This window comes from Dasypus novemcinctus, chromosome 12 (assembly GCF_030445035.2).
Source record: "Dasypus novemcinctus isolate mDasNov1 chromosome 12, mDasNov1.1.hap2, whole genome shotgun sequence".
NCBI classification, from domain to species: Eukaryota; Metazoa; Chordata; class Mammalia; order Cingulata; family Dasypodidae; genus Dasypus; species Dasypus novemcinctus.
In genome coordinates this window covers 8,461,471-8,475,384 of record NC_080684.1, presented here as the reverse complement: position 1 = coordinate 8,475,384, position 13,914 = coordinate 8,461,471, and the positions used below count along the sequence as shown (strand labels likewise).

General features: G+C 40.9%; 2 protein-coding genes across 16 annotated transcripts in view; both read right to left on the bottom strand.

The window, feature by feature from the left end:
* The window catches only part of LOC131280552 (mucin-19), a 129,653-nt gene that overhangs the window by 67,443 nt on the left and 48,296 nt on the right, over positions 1-13,914 (bottom strand). For all 14 annotated transcript variants that reach the window (XM_071218763.1, XM_071218770.1, XM_071218766.1 and 11 more), the window contains 4 exons: positions 2,996-3,046; positions 1,904-1,963; positions 1,053-1,281; positions 210-324 (listed from right to left, as the gene is read on the bottom strand). In XM_071218763.1, the coding sequence (XP_071074864.1) occupies positions 210-324; positions 1,053-1,281; positions 1,904-1,963; positions 2,996-3,046 (455 nt within the window). The remainder of the gene's footprint in view (positions 1-209; positions 325-1,052; positions 1,282-1,903; positions 1,964-2,995; positions 3,047-13,914) is intronic.
* On the bottom strand, positions 3,700-8,909 carry LOC139440139 (uncharacterized transmembrane protein DDB_G0289901-like). 2 transcript variants are annotated; one of them, XM_071218777.1, is made up of 7 exons: positions 8,714-8,909; positions 8,269-8,385; positions 7,763-7,915; positions 7,331-7,483; positions 6,887-7,003; positions 6,381-6,533; positions 3,700-5,322 (listed from the first exon to the last, which is right to left on the bottom strand). In XM_071218777.1, the coding sequence occupies exons 1-7, from the start codon at positions 8,892-8,894 to the stop codon at positions 5,150-5,152; spliced, it is 1,047 nt and encodes a 348-aa protein (XP_071074878.1). In that variant the 5' UTR covers positions 8,895-8,909; the 3' UTR covers positions 3,700-5,149. The 2 variants fall into 2 exon arrangements, with proteins under 2 accessions (XP_071074878.1, XP_071074879.1); XM_071218778.1 differs by lacking the exon at positions 7,331-7,483.

Here is a 13,914-nt window from a genome sequence, read left to right as displayed (position 1 = left end):
TTCCTGAATTCCGTAATCTATAAAATGAGGCTAAGGACAGAATGTTCTCCAAGGTATGTTAACTATTACTTGAGATAATGTTTGGTACAGAACAGATCCATGGAGAGTTCTCAATAAAAACTAGCTCTTATTTCAATTATATTATTTTTATAATTGAAAGTAAAAACATTAAAAGCATAGGAATATAAGAAAATCAGAGAGGGACTTACTGAGAGCTCATTATTGTTCCACATTAAAGATAGGATTCCTCTACGGCTAGCCAAGACATTATTTTTTCCACTTTTTTTAATGTGAATCAACTTATTGTCATGTGGTATTTGTGCACTGTAAAGCATAGAATACACATAAATGAGGATGTAATGAAACCTTATTATTATAAGCACGTTTCTTTCTGATAATTCATGTTTCTATATTTAACGTCTTCTAAATATAATGCCAGCTACTAAGTATTAAAGTTTACTTTTTCTTAGTTCAGAAGAGGAGACAGCTTTTTTCAAATAACCAAGGGACATTTTTGGAAAAATAAATAGATCTGTGGGGATTCAGAGAAATGAATAAGGTGAAGCACTGAACCAGTATAAGCATAAACTATCAAATAATTAGAATTACTCACACATCAACTATGATGTCTCATTTTGTTATCCCTTCTAAATTTGAATCACTGCTTTTTAAAATAATGGCTTAAGAGTTTCAATCAATTGTAAAACTTCAAATTTATATTTAGTTTAAAGCATGCAAATGAAACTGAAATATTCTGCTAACAATTTTGTTGAATGTATGTTGCCCAAAATCTAGAGACTCAGAAGAGTCAACTAGAAATACCATTTTTTAACCTTATTACAGCAATAAATATAATCTCTTGAAATCCCAAATATAGCCACATCTTATACATTTATTAAACTTCTGTCCAAGAATTTATTATAAATATCAAATTACAAGAAGAGGAACATCTCTTCCCTATCCATCCTTTTTGCTCAGGTTACTGCAAAGAATTCTAACAAAATACTTGCAAGGAATGCTATAACATTTATCCAGAATACTATGACATTTACCTTTCTCCATTAACCAAAACGATATCACCAAAAATTGTGACTTCATTACTGTCGATTATGACTGTTACTTTTTCGATCTCACTATCATTGTTTCTTTTGATCTCAATATTGAATTCTCCTCCAGATTCAACACAGTGACGGCAGAAAGTATATGTGCAGGAAGACTCGAAGGAAAAGATGTAGCCGTTGAAGGCTTTGTAAATGCCTTTGCCCCAAGTGGATGTTTCACCTACAAGACATGGAGAGAATATTCATAATTATTTAGAACAATTGATGTACCCTGCAGTTCTGATAATTTTTAAGTATTTATGTCCCAAGGGAAAAAAATCATATTTTTAAATTTTATTTATTTAGCCATTGCTAAATCAGTGCTTTCTGTTCTTTCTGTACTGAGACACATGCTAAAAGTAGTACACAAATATGTCCTGGGTATACACAAATTTCACTATTTGGCTAAAATAAAACAAATCTAGAAACATCTTGTTTCCCCAAGGAAGAGAGAATGGTTTTTACTATGGGGATAGGAATATAGAGGGGAGTTGTGATTTGTTTGAATGTTTTGCTACATGTGGAGATAATTTTTCTAATGTCTGGGGGTTATATTGAATGATTATAAAAAATTAAATTGTCTCTGTATGGGTGTTTGTATGCGTGTACATACATATGTGTGTATATATGTATGCATATATGTTAGAGGAAAAATAATACTCATGTGTTTATCACAGATTCAGTGATCAAACAGACAAGTGATGGGACAATTTTTTAAGCTAGCTTCAAAACTTGTTTTGTAACCTCATTTGGAACTGCCTTGGGCATAAATTATGGATGAAAATAGAGTCATTTTTACTTACCAACAACTGCATTTGTTTCTGAGTATTTTGGAGTTGCTTCTGGAATATGAGATCCTTTTTCTATTCAACACATAATAAAAATTACTTAAATTTCAAAACTTTTATTGATCTTGAATATATAGGCTATTTGGACATCTTCATCAGAATTTTAAAAATTGCATTGAAGGCCATCAATGAATTTCTTTATCATAAATATATAATTTGACTTTTTGAGTACTGGGTACTGGGATTTTCCAGGGTCAAATATACAATTATCCCTACCTCTCATACTCTTTCTGAGAATGATCAACCACAGTATGTTCAGAAATCATTAAGAGTCTATTCATTTGGTGTCAAGTACAACTGCTAACATATGCAGCATCCCTTACAGAACTAATTTTCCAACTTCAAAAATAAAATTTTGCTAGCCCATTTTTTTTCTTAGAAGCCATTACCCAAACAGGTCCAAGCAAGATTTCATTAAATCAGTCTATTTACTAATACTAATAATTCTATTATGTATACATGGGAGAAATTCAATTCTCTGGACCAAAGGGGAAAATCTGTATACATAGGAATTTTAAGTATCCCACAATTGTTTTCTTCCTAGTGCCCTGACCTGATTATTTTACCAAGTAAATTCTCATGAAATCTTAGGGCAAGGCATAAAGTAAGCAGGACAAAACAACAAGTGCAAGGGGAAATATTTCAATAGAACTTTAATATATTTTTTACTATGTGATTATTATCTTTCTTGAGGCTACCTATCTTATTAGAGGTTGTCTTCTCTTGTGCAGTGAAAATAAGAGGAATTCCTAATTTATCTATAAGGTCATGTAAAAATAATATATCTGAAAACGATAAAGGAGAACCTCCAGTATGTTTTATTCAAATTCCCTTAAAAATATAATTTAAATTTAGTACTCACAGAGAAGCACTTATAAGCTCAATATGTGAAACCCATGTAAAAATATCTAGACTTAATAAATCAACAATCACCAGACTGTTTCAAAATTATATATGTGTATTTTTACAAATATTTATCTTATATATGTGTGTATACATGCACACATATGAATAACTTTTTAAACACCCAATCATAAATCAAATTACCTGGAGTACTTAGTGATCCAGACGTACTGTAGTCAGATGAACTTGTGATACCTATTTTAACACAAAAATGATTAGGATGCTTTCTGTGTAAAATTTTCCTTGGTAAAATATGTTTAAAAAAATTAAAATCTGATGGATAAACCGTGGCTCCAAATTCAGTAGTGCTAAGGCTAAAAAACTTAGGACGATGTGATGCAGCCTAGGAAAAGAAATTATTATCAACTCAACAACCATCCAGAGTAAATTAAGCACATAGGTACTTGATGAATTGGCACCAAATTAATTTGTTCTCACTCAGTTGCTTTAAGTTGTCCAGGAAAAATAAAGGGTTTCAGCAGACAGAGATCCACATCTCTTATCCTAGCTTCAAACAAACTTGCTCCTGCTTTGATTTGTTTTACGTTTGGGAATTCTAGGTACAAATTCAAGATGTCAATTGAACAAAGAATTCTGCATTCACAGAAATCGCAAGTAGCAAAACCACCCATCTAGATTAATTGACACCTTTGCTAAAGTCAAGAAATCCAGAACCTCTTATTCCAAAGTCACTAGATATACTGTCGTTAGGTATATTGTGAGAAAGAAAATTAACAAAAGTCCACCTATTGAGGAAAACCCTAGCAGTCAGAACCTGAATTCCAGATAACAGAAAAATTTCGAATTTTCAACCCAGTTGTATTAATTTCACAACCGAAAAACAACAATTATTTTTTTAACAGGTAAACTTTATTTCAACTTCAAGAGATAAAAATAACAGACAAAAGGCAGCTTAACAAATTATGGTAGCATCACTCCACAAAATTCTGTCCAGGCACATACATGTATCACATACAATCCCAAAAACAAACATAATTGTCCTTCCAGTGTTCAGAAAGATACATAGGTGAGCACAGAATTGATTAAATGACATGACCAAGGTTTCCTTGTAATGAAAGTTTTTAAAGAAAAAACTCTTAGTTATATTGATATCTCATAAAACTAAATCACATATTTCTCTTTTTTTTATCTTTAGCATTGATATAGTACCTTTTTTGTCTTTGCTACAAAAATATTATATTAACTATAGTCTATAAGTTACATTTTTCCCATGTTATATTTTTTTATATATTTTCCCATGTTTCACCATATTCTTATATTATTTTTCCGATGTTTCACCATATTCTTGGCAATTAATCTTTAACAAATTTTTCAGTAATAAAATCCAAATGTGAATACCTGAGCTAATGGCAGCATATCTGTGTTCAGGAAATCAGTATCTTTTAAACCATTTTTACCATTTGCACTTAAACAAAACCAGTGGCAATAAATGCTAAATGATTCCTAGTTCTATTGAAGTGTTGACATCAAAACTCATGATTAAAGATTAAGAATTACCTAAGAGAAAATTATTATTTCTGTATGACCAAATCTTTTTTTTTTTTAACAGATTCACTGATGGTCAACCTAAGTTAAGTCAATCATTACTACACTAAACTATATCTCTTGCTAATTAGATTTTACCCAAGAAAAAGAAATACTTGAATCCTACATTTGAATTCTAAATATGAATTCTGAATATCTGTCAAGATAGCCGTGTCATTAGAAGTGGGTCCACAGAAGCATATTCTCCAGTGGCACCCACGCCTTTCCAACACTGCAACCAGCATTAGAACATTTCTCACACAAAGCATCGGTAGCAAACATTATCTTAACAATTATGTACCATAAATTCCAGGACCATTCAATCCACCATTTCCATTAAATTGAAATATTAAATTTTATTAGAAAAATGAATTTGAAAGGATGAACAGTATATTCTCCTCAGGAATGAACCTGCAGAAAAATCCCAGCCACCAAGTCCAGATCCAGGATACAAATCTCCAGTCTAAGATCAGCTGCCACTCTAACCACCTGCTCAACTGAGCCTATTCAATGACATAATTCAGGACAGAGGCGATGAAAGGAATTTCACATCAATATAGTCGTAGCCACAAAATCAGTTCCATATCGTAGGCCAAAATAATTTTAAGCGGCTTTGCCTAATCATATCTAAATGCATTTCAATATTTCAGGCTTCTGACTTGCTTCTGAAATTCTTATTACTATTATGTTTATTATTTCATTGATTTATACAAATATATTTTAGAATCCTGTCTTTCTAATCAGAAATAAATGTCACTGCCTAAACACGGGGCGAGATACAATAATACGCTTTCTAGGCTTACATGTACCTTTACCACTAAGGGCATTTTCACCAAATTTGTTTAGTCCAGAAGCACCAACACCAAGGCCGGCTGCACCCTTCCTTCCTTCACCACTTCCAGAACCAGAAGACCAAGTGTTTCCTCCTAATGGAAAAGCAACGTGCGAGTAAAAGAAATTAAATTTGTAGTTCTTAGAAACAAATTCCATATTAAGATACCCGAGCCACCAATACTAAAGCCAGGCCTCAAGTCTCCAGTCCCAGCAGATCCCCTGCTACTTTTTCCATTCCCACCAATTCCACGACCTAATACCCTTTTGATGAAATGACCCCAAACTGAATCCTGAATATTCAGAGAAAAGACTATATTCAGTCCCATTTCGTGAACTTGAGCTACCTGCTAAGTATAAAATAATGATCACAAGAATTACTTTCTATGCATATCTACCATGATTCAAAATTGTTTTATGCATAGAAAATAACTGGTATCACTAGAGCACTGGAATTAGAGCCTCAATACCAAACTCCATTTCCACCACTGAGGCCTTTGCCACTAAATTGATTTGAACCAGAATTTCCAACATCAAATAGAACCATGACTTCATTTCTCCAAGTCCAAAATGAAAACATACAGTGCATCCATTAATGAAAATCTAAAAATGTTATTTTAAAAAAGGATGAAAAGGTGAAATCCATTTCGATTGCACCTAAAGAGTCCAGAATAGTAAAATGCCTGATTTATATACAGGTATCATATTTGAAACTCATGAACTGAGGCCCAGCAGACAGGCTGATGCCCATTTTGCCCACACCAATCTACTGCTTCCAAGCCCTTTTTGACTGAATGCCCCAACCCAAAATCCCAAATTCACAAATAACTACCAACAAGTTCATCCCCATTTCTTATTTCATTAAATTGTATGATGATGAACTGCTTTTCCACAAAACACAACCATCAAATCTTAAAGGAGTGGAACTAGATTCTTCTAAACCTTTTATACTTTTGCATTACAATCAATTTCAGCAAATTAATTTGAAATCCACATTCCAGAATGAAATTGACATTCAACCTACTATCCTTCAGATCAAAAGCCGAAACATCAACTCGTTTCTCATAACAGAAAAATAATATGTAACAAAATTGAAGGACGAAAGGGGAATTCCATTTAGATTTCACCAGAGGAGAAACCAAGCTTAGACTACCTGAGCCACTGACATCAAGTCCACTGCTGCTGTTATCATTCCAATCAGATCCACTGTTTCCAAAACCCTGCTGACCAGGGTTCCCAAAACCATATCCCGAATTTCCAGCTGTGTCACCTAAAGTATTAGCACCATCTCTGGCATAGGTGTCACCTACAGGAGGTAAAAGGGTTGTCATCATAAAGTACTTAGGATGTTGGTGGTTATCAACTCTCCTAGCCACACAACCTGCACATCATCCTGTCAACCCCTGGGACTCGGTTCTGTCATAATTTGCACAACGGCAAATTGTTTCAAACTTCATTGTACGAGAAATCCAATAAAGAATCGACCTTGACCCATTTCGGCCGGATCTAAAAGGGCAAGTTTAGGGGTTTCCCACAAAACAAAATGTAAAAACGTGATACAATTGATTAAAGAAAGGATAAATCAGTTTAGATGTCCCTCGAGCAGAGACCAGCTTAGACTACCTCGGCCCCTGGCACCACGTCCACTGCTGCTCTTACCATTCCACTCAGATCCACTGCTTCCAAATCCCTGTGGACCACGTTCCCCATAACCATATCCTGAATTTCCAGACACATCACCTAAAGTATCATCACCATTTCTCACGTAGGTATCACCTACAGGATACAAAACGATGGCCATGACAAAGCAGTATAAAAAAGGTTAGGATTACGAGATAGTTTCTGCACAGAAATGCAGCATCAGTCTATGATCCCATGGAGCTGAGTTCTGTGCTCACCCACTGAATTTGCGCTACGGCCATGTCCCCCAAATTTCTTGGGCCAGCGTCTCCCCCAACCAAATCCAGCAGCGCCCTCTACTACCCTACCTGAAACCAAAAGGTCAGGTCTATCGCACTGGCAGAGAAAAGCAGTGCCAGCAAAGAGACCGAGGGTCGGGAAAGCAACGTACTTTTCACAGAGGAGTGCCCTAGGTTACGCTACCTGAGTCACGCGCATCAGGTCCGCTGCTGCTCTTATCGCTCCAACCAGAGCCAACGCTTCCAGTTCCCTCTTGACCAACTCTCCCAAAATCAGATCCCGGATTTCCAGATCTGTCACCTAACATAGCATCGCCATTTCTGGCATAGGGGTCACCTACCGGGTGCGAAATAATTGGCGTCATGACTTCAGTCCGTACAGTTCAGGATTCTGAACTATTGTTTCCACAGAATGTGAATCTCAACCTGCACACCCTGGAAACGGACTCTCAAATATTGTGGTTCCGAAAGCCTTGTTCACCCTCCCCTCCTTCTGGCATCCAAATCTAAAATATCAGGTGCTTTCCACTGACCGAGAAATAAAACGTCATACGATGGTCTGAGAAGGGGGGAATGACGCTTATAGTTCCCCAGAGCAAGTCAAACGTTCAGCTACCTGAGCCACTGGGATCAAATCCACTGCTGCTCTTATCACTCCAATCAGATCCACTGTTTCCAACACCCTGCTGACCAGGGTTCCCAAAACCATATCCCGAATTTCCAGCTGTGTCACCTAAAGTATTAGCACCATCTCTGGCATAGGTGTCACCTACAGGAGGCAAAAGGGTTGTCATCATAAAGTACTTAAGACGTTGGTGGTTATCAACTCTCCTAGCCACACAACCTGCACATCATCCTGTCAACCCCTGGGACTCGGTTCTGTCATAATTTGCACAACGGCCAATTGTTTCAAACTAATTTCTAACAGAAACCCACTACGGAATCCAGCTTCACCCTCTTCGGCCTGATCTAAAAGGGCAAGATTAGGGGTTTCCCACAAAACAAAACGTGAAAACGTGATACAATTGATTGAAGAAAGGATAAATCCGTTTAGATGTCCCTCGAGCAGAGACCAGCTTAGACTACCTCGGCCCCTGGCACCACGTCCACTGCTGCTCTTACCATTCCAATCAGATCCACTGCTTCCAAGTCCCTGTGGACCACGTTCCCCATAACCATATCCTGAATTTCCAGACACATCACCTAAAGTATCATCACCATTTCTCACATAGGTATCACCTACAGGATATAAAACGATGGTCATGACAAGGCACTGTAAAAAAAGGTTAGGATTAGGAGCTAGTTTCTGCACAGAAATGCAGCATCAGTCTATGATCCCATGGAGCTGAGTTCTGTGCTCACCCACTGAATTTGCGCTACGGCCATGTCCCCCAAATTTCTTGGGCCAGCGTCTCCCCCAACCAAATCCAGCAGCGCCCTCTACTACCCTACCTGAAACCAAAAGGTCAGGTCTATCGCACTGGCAGAGAAAAGCAGTGCCAGCAAAGAGACCGAGGGTCGGGAAAGCAACGTACTTTTCACAGAGGAGTGCCCTAGGTTACGCTACCTGAGTCACGCGCATCAGGTCCGCTGCTGCTCTTATCGCTCCAACCAGAGCCAACGCTGCCAGTTCCCTCTTGACCAACTCTCCCAAAATCAGATCCCGGATTTCCAGATCTGTCACCTAACATAGCATCGCCATTTCTGGCATAGGGGTCACCTACCGGGTGCGAAATAATTGGCGTCATGACTTCAGTCCGTACAGTTCAGGATTCTGAACTACTGTTTCCACAGAATGTGAATCTCAACCTGCACACCCTGGAAACGGACTCTAAAATATTGTGGTTCCGAAAGCCTTGTTCACCCTCCCCTCCTTCTGGCATCCAAATCTAAAATATCAGGTGCTTTCCACTGACCGAGAAATAAAACGTCATACGATGGTCTGAGAAGGGGGGAATGACGCTTATAGTTCCCCAGAGCAAGTCAAACGTTCAGCTACCTGAGCCACTGGGATCAAATCCACTGCTGCTCTTATCACTCCAATCAGATCCACTGTTTCCAACACCCTGCTGACCAGGGTTCCCAAAACCATATCCCGAATTTCCAGCTGTGTCACCTAAAGTATTAGCACCATCTCTGGCATAGGTGTCACCTACAGGAGGCAAAAGGGTTGTCATCATAAAGTACTTAAGACGTTGGTGGTTATCAACTCTCCTAGCCACACAACCTGCACATCATCCTGTCAACCCCTGGGACTCGGTTCTGTCATAATTTGCACAACGGCCAATTGTTTCAAACTAATTTCTAACAGAAACCCACTACGGAATCCAGCTTCACCCTCTTCGGCCTGATCTAAAAGGGCAAGATTAGGGGTTTCCCACAAAACAAAACGTGAAAACGTGATACAATTGATTGAAGAAAGGATAAATCCGTTTAGATGTCCCTCGAGCAGAGACCAGCTTAGACTACCTCGGCCCCTGGCACCACGTCCACTGCTGCTCTTACCATTCCAATCAGATCCACTGCTTCCAAGTCCCTGTGGACCACGTTCCCCATAACCATATCCTGAATTTCCAGACACATCACCTAAAGTATCATCACCATTTCTCACATAGGTATCACCTACAGGATATAAAACGATGGTCATGACAAGGCACTGTAAAAAAAGGTTAGGATTAGGAGCTAGTTTCTGCACAGAAATGCAGCATCAGTCTATGATCCCATGGAGCTGAGTTCTGTGCTCACCCACTGAATTTGCGCTACGGCCATGTCCCCCAAATTTCTTGGGCCAGCGTCTCCCCCAACCAAATCCAGCAGCGCCCTCTACTACCCTACCTGAAACCAAAAGGTCAGGTCTATCGCACTGGCAGAGAAAAGCAGTGCCAGCAAAGAGACCGAGGGTCGGGAAAGCAACGTACTTTTCACAGAGGAGTGCCCTAGGTTACGCTACCTGAGTCACGCGCATCAGGTCCGCTGCTGCTCTTATCGCTCCAACCAGAGCCAACGCTGCCAGTTCCCTCTTGACCAACTCTCCCAAAATCAGATCCCGGATTTCCAGATCTGTCACCTAACATAGCATCGCCATTTCTGGCATAGGGGTCACCTACCGGGTGCGAAATAATTGGCGTCATGACTTCAGTCCGTACAGTTCAGGATTCTGAACTATTGTTTCCACAGAATGTGAATCTCAACCTGCACACCCTGGAAACGGACTCTCAAATATTGTGGTTCCGAAAGCCTTGTTCACCCTCCCCTCCTTCTGGCATCCAAATCTAAAATATCAGGTGCTTTCCACTGACCGAGAAATAAAACGTCATACGATGGTCTGAGAAGGGGGGAATGACGCTTATAGTTCCCCAGAGCAAGTCAAACGTTCAGCTACCTGAGCCACTGGGATCAAATCCACTGCTGCTCTTATCACTCCAATCAGATCCACTGTTTCCAACACCCTGCTGACCAGGGTTCCCAAAACCATATCCCGAATTTCCAGCTGTGTCACCTAAAGTATTAGTACCATCTCTGGCATAGGTGTCACCTACAGGAGGCAAAAGGGTTGTCATCATAAAGTACTTAAGACGTTGGTGGTTATCAACTCTCCTAGCCACACAACCTGCACATCATCCTGTCAAACCCTGGGACTCGGTTCTGTCATAATTTGCACAACGGCCAATTGTTTCAAACTAATTTCTAACAGAAACCCACTACGGAATCCAGCTTCACCCTCTTCGGCCTGATCTAAAAGGGCAAGATTAGGGGTTTCCCACAAAACAAAACGTGAAAACGTGATACAATTGATTGAAGAAAGGATAAATCCGTTTAGATGTCCCTCGAGCAGAGACCAGCTTAGACTACCTCGGCCCCTGGCACCACGTCCACTGCTGCTCTTACCATTCCAATCAGATCCACTGCTTCCAAGTCCCTGTGGACCACGTTCCCCATAACCATATCCTGAATTTCCAGACACATCACCTAAAGTATCATCACCATTTCTCACATAGGTATCACCTACAGGATATAAAACGATGGTCATGACAAGGCACTGTAAAAAAAGGTTAGGATTAGGAGCTAGTTTCTGCACAGAAATGCAGCATCAGTCTATGATCCCATGGAGCTGAGTTCTGTGCTCACCCACTGAATTTGCGCTACGGCCATGTCCCCCAAATTTCTTGGGCCAGCGTCTCCCCCAACCAAATCCAGCAGCGCCCTCTACTACCCTACCTGAAACCAAAAGGTCAGGTCTATCGCACTGGCAGAGAAAAGCAGTGCCAGCAAAGAGACCGAGGGTCGGGAAAGCAACGTACTTTTCACAGAGGAGTGCCCTAGGTTACGCTACCTGAGTCACGCGCATCAGGTCCGCTGCTGCTCTTATCGCTCCAACCAGAGCCAACGCTGCCAGTTCCCTCTTGACCAACTCTCCCAAAATCAGATCCCGGATTTCCAGATCTGTCACCTAACATAGCATCGCCATTTCTGGCATAGGGGTCACCTACCGGGTGCGAAATAATTGGCGTCATGACTTCAGTCCGTACAGTTCAGGATTCTGAACTATTGTTTCCACAGAATGTGAATCTCAACCTGCACACCCTGGAAACGGACTCTCAAATATTGTGGTTCCGAAAGCCTTGTTCACCCTCCCCTCCTTCTGGCATCCAAATCTAAAATATCAGGTGCTTTCCACTGACCGAGAAATAAAACGTCATACGATGGTCTGAGAAGGGGGGAATGACGCTTATAGTTCCCCAGAGCAAGTCAAACGTTCAGCTACCTGAGCCACTGGGATCAAATCCACTGCTGCTCTTATCACTCCAATCAGATCCACTGTTTCCAACACCCTGCTGACCAGGGTTCCCAAAACCATATCCCGAATTTCCAGCTGTGTCACCTAAAGTATTAGCACCATCTCTGGCATAGGTGTCACCTACAGGAGGCAAAAGGGTTGTCATCATAAAGTACTTAAGACGTTGGTGGTTATCAACTCTCCTAGCCACACAACCTGCACATCATCCTGTCAACCCCTGGGACTCGGTTCTGTCATAATTTGCACAACGGCCAATTGTTTCAAACTAATTTCTAACAGAAACCCACTACGGAATCCAGCTTCACCCTCTTCGGCCTGATCTAAAAGGGCAAGATTAGGGGTTTCCCACAAAACAAAACGTGAAAACGTGATACAATTGATTGAAGAAAGGATAAATCCGTTTAGATGTCCCTCGAGCAGAGACCAGCTTAGACTACCTCGGCCCCTGGCACCACGTCCACTGCTGCTCTTACCATTCCAATCAGATCCACTGCTTCCAAGTCCCTGTGGACCACGTTCCCCATAACCATATCCTGAATTTCCAGACACATCACCTAAAGTATCATCACCATTTCTCACATAGGTATCACCTACAGGATATAAAACGATGGTCATGACAAGGCACTGTAAAAAAAGGTTAGGATTAGGAGCTAGTTTCTGCACAGAAATGCAGCATCAGTCTATGATCCCATGGAGCTGAGTTCTGTGCTCACCCACTGAATTTGCGCTACGGCCATGTCCCCCAAATTTCTTGGGCCAGCGTCTCCCCCAACCAAATCCAGCAGCGCCCTCTACTACCCTACCTGAAACCAAAAGGTCAGGTCTATCGCACTGGCAGAGAAAAGCAGTGCCAGCAAAGAGACCGAGGGTCGGGAAAGCAACGTACTTTTCACAGAGGAGTGCCCTAGGTTACGCTACCTGAGTCACGCGCATCAGGTCCGCTGCTGCTCTTATCGCTCCAACCAGAGCCAACGCTGCCAGTTCCCTCTTGACCAACTCTCCCAAAATCAGATCCCGGATTTCCAGATCTGTCACCTAACATAGCATCGCCATTTCTGGCATAGGGGTCACCTACCGGGTGCGAAATAATTGGCGTCATGACTTCAGTCCGTACAGTTCAGGATTCTGAACTATTGTTTCCACAGAATGTGAATCTCAACCTGCACACCCTGGAAACGGACTCTCAAATATTGTGGTTCCGAAAGCCTTGTTCACCCTCCCCTCCTTCTGGCATCCAAATCTAAAATATCAGGTGCTTTCCACTGACCGAGAAATAAAACGTCATACGATGGTCTGAGAAGGGGGGAATGACGCTTATAGTTCCCCAGAGCAAGTCAAACGTTCAGCTACCTGAGCCACTGGGATCAAATCCACTGCTGCTCTTATCACTCCAATCAGATCCACTGTTTCCAACACCCTGCTGACCAGGGTTCCCAAAACCATATCCCGAATTTCCAGCTGTGTCACCTAAAGTATTAGTACCATCTCTGGCATAGGTGTCACCTACAGGAGGCAAAAGGGTTGTCATCATAAAGTACTTAAGACATTGGTGGTTATCAACTCTCCTAGCCACACAACCTGCACATCATCCTGTCAACCCCTGGGACTCGGTTCTGTCATAATTTGCACAACGGCCAATTGTTTCAAACTAATTTCTAACAGAAACCCACTACGGAATCCAGCTTCACCCTCTTCGGCCTGATCTAAAAGGGCAAGATTAGGGGTTTCCCACAAAACAAAACGTGAAAACGTGATACAGTTGATTGAAGAAAGGATAAATCCGTTTAGATGTCCCTCGAGCAGAGACCAGCTTAGACTACCTCGGCCCCTGGCACCACGTCCACTGCTGCTCTTACCATTCCAATCAGATCCACTGCTTCCAAGTCCCTGTGGACCACGTTCCCCATAACCATATCCTGAATTTCCAGACACATCACCTAAAGTATCATCACCATTTCTCACATAGGTAT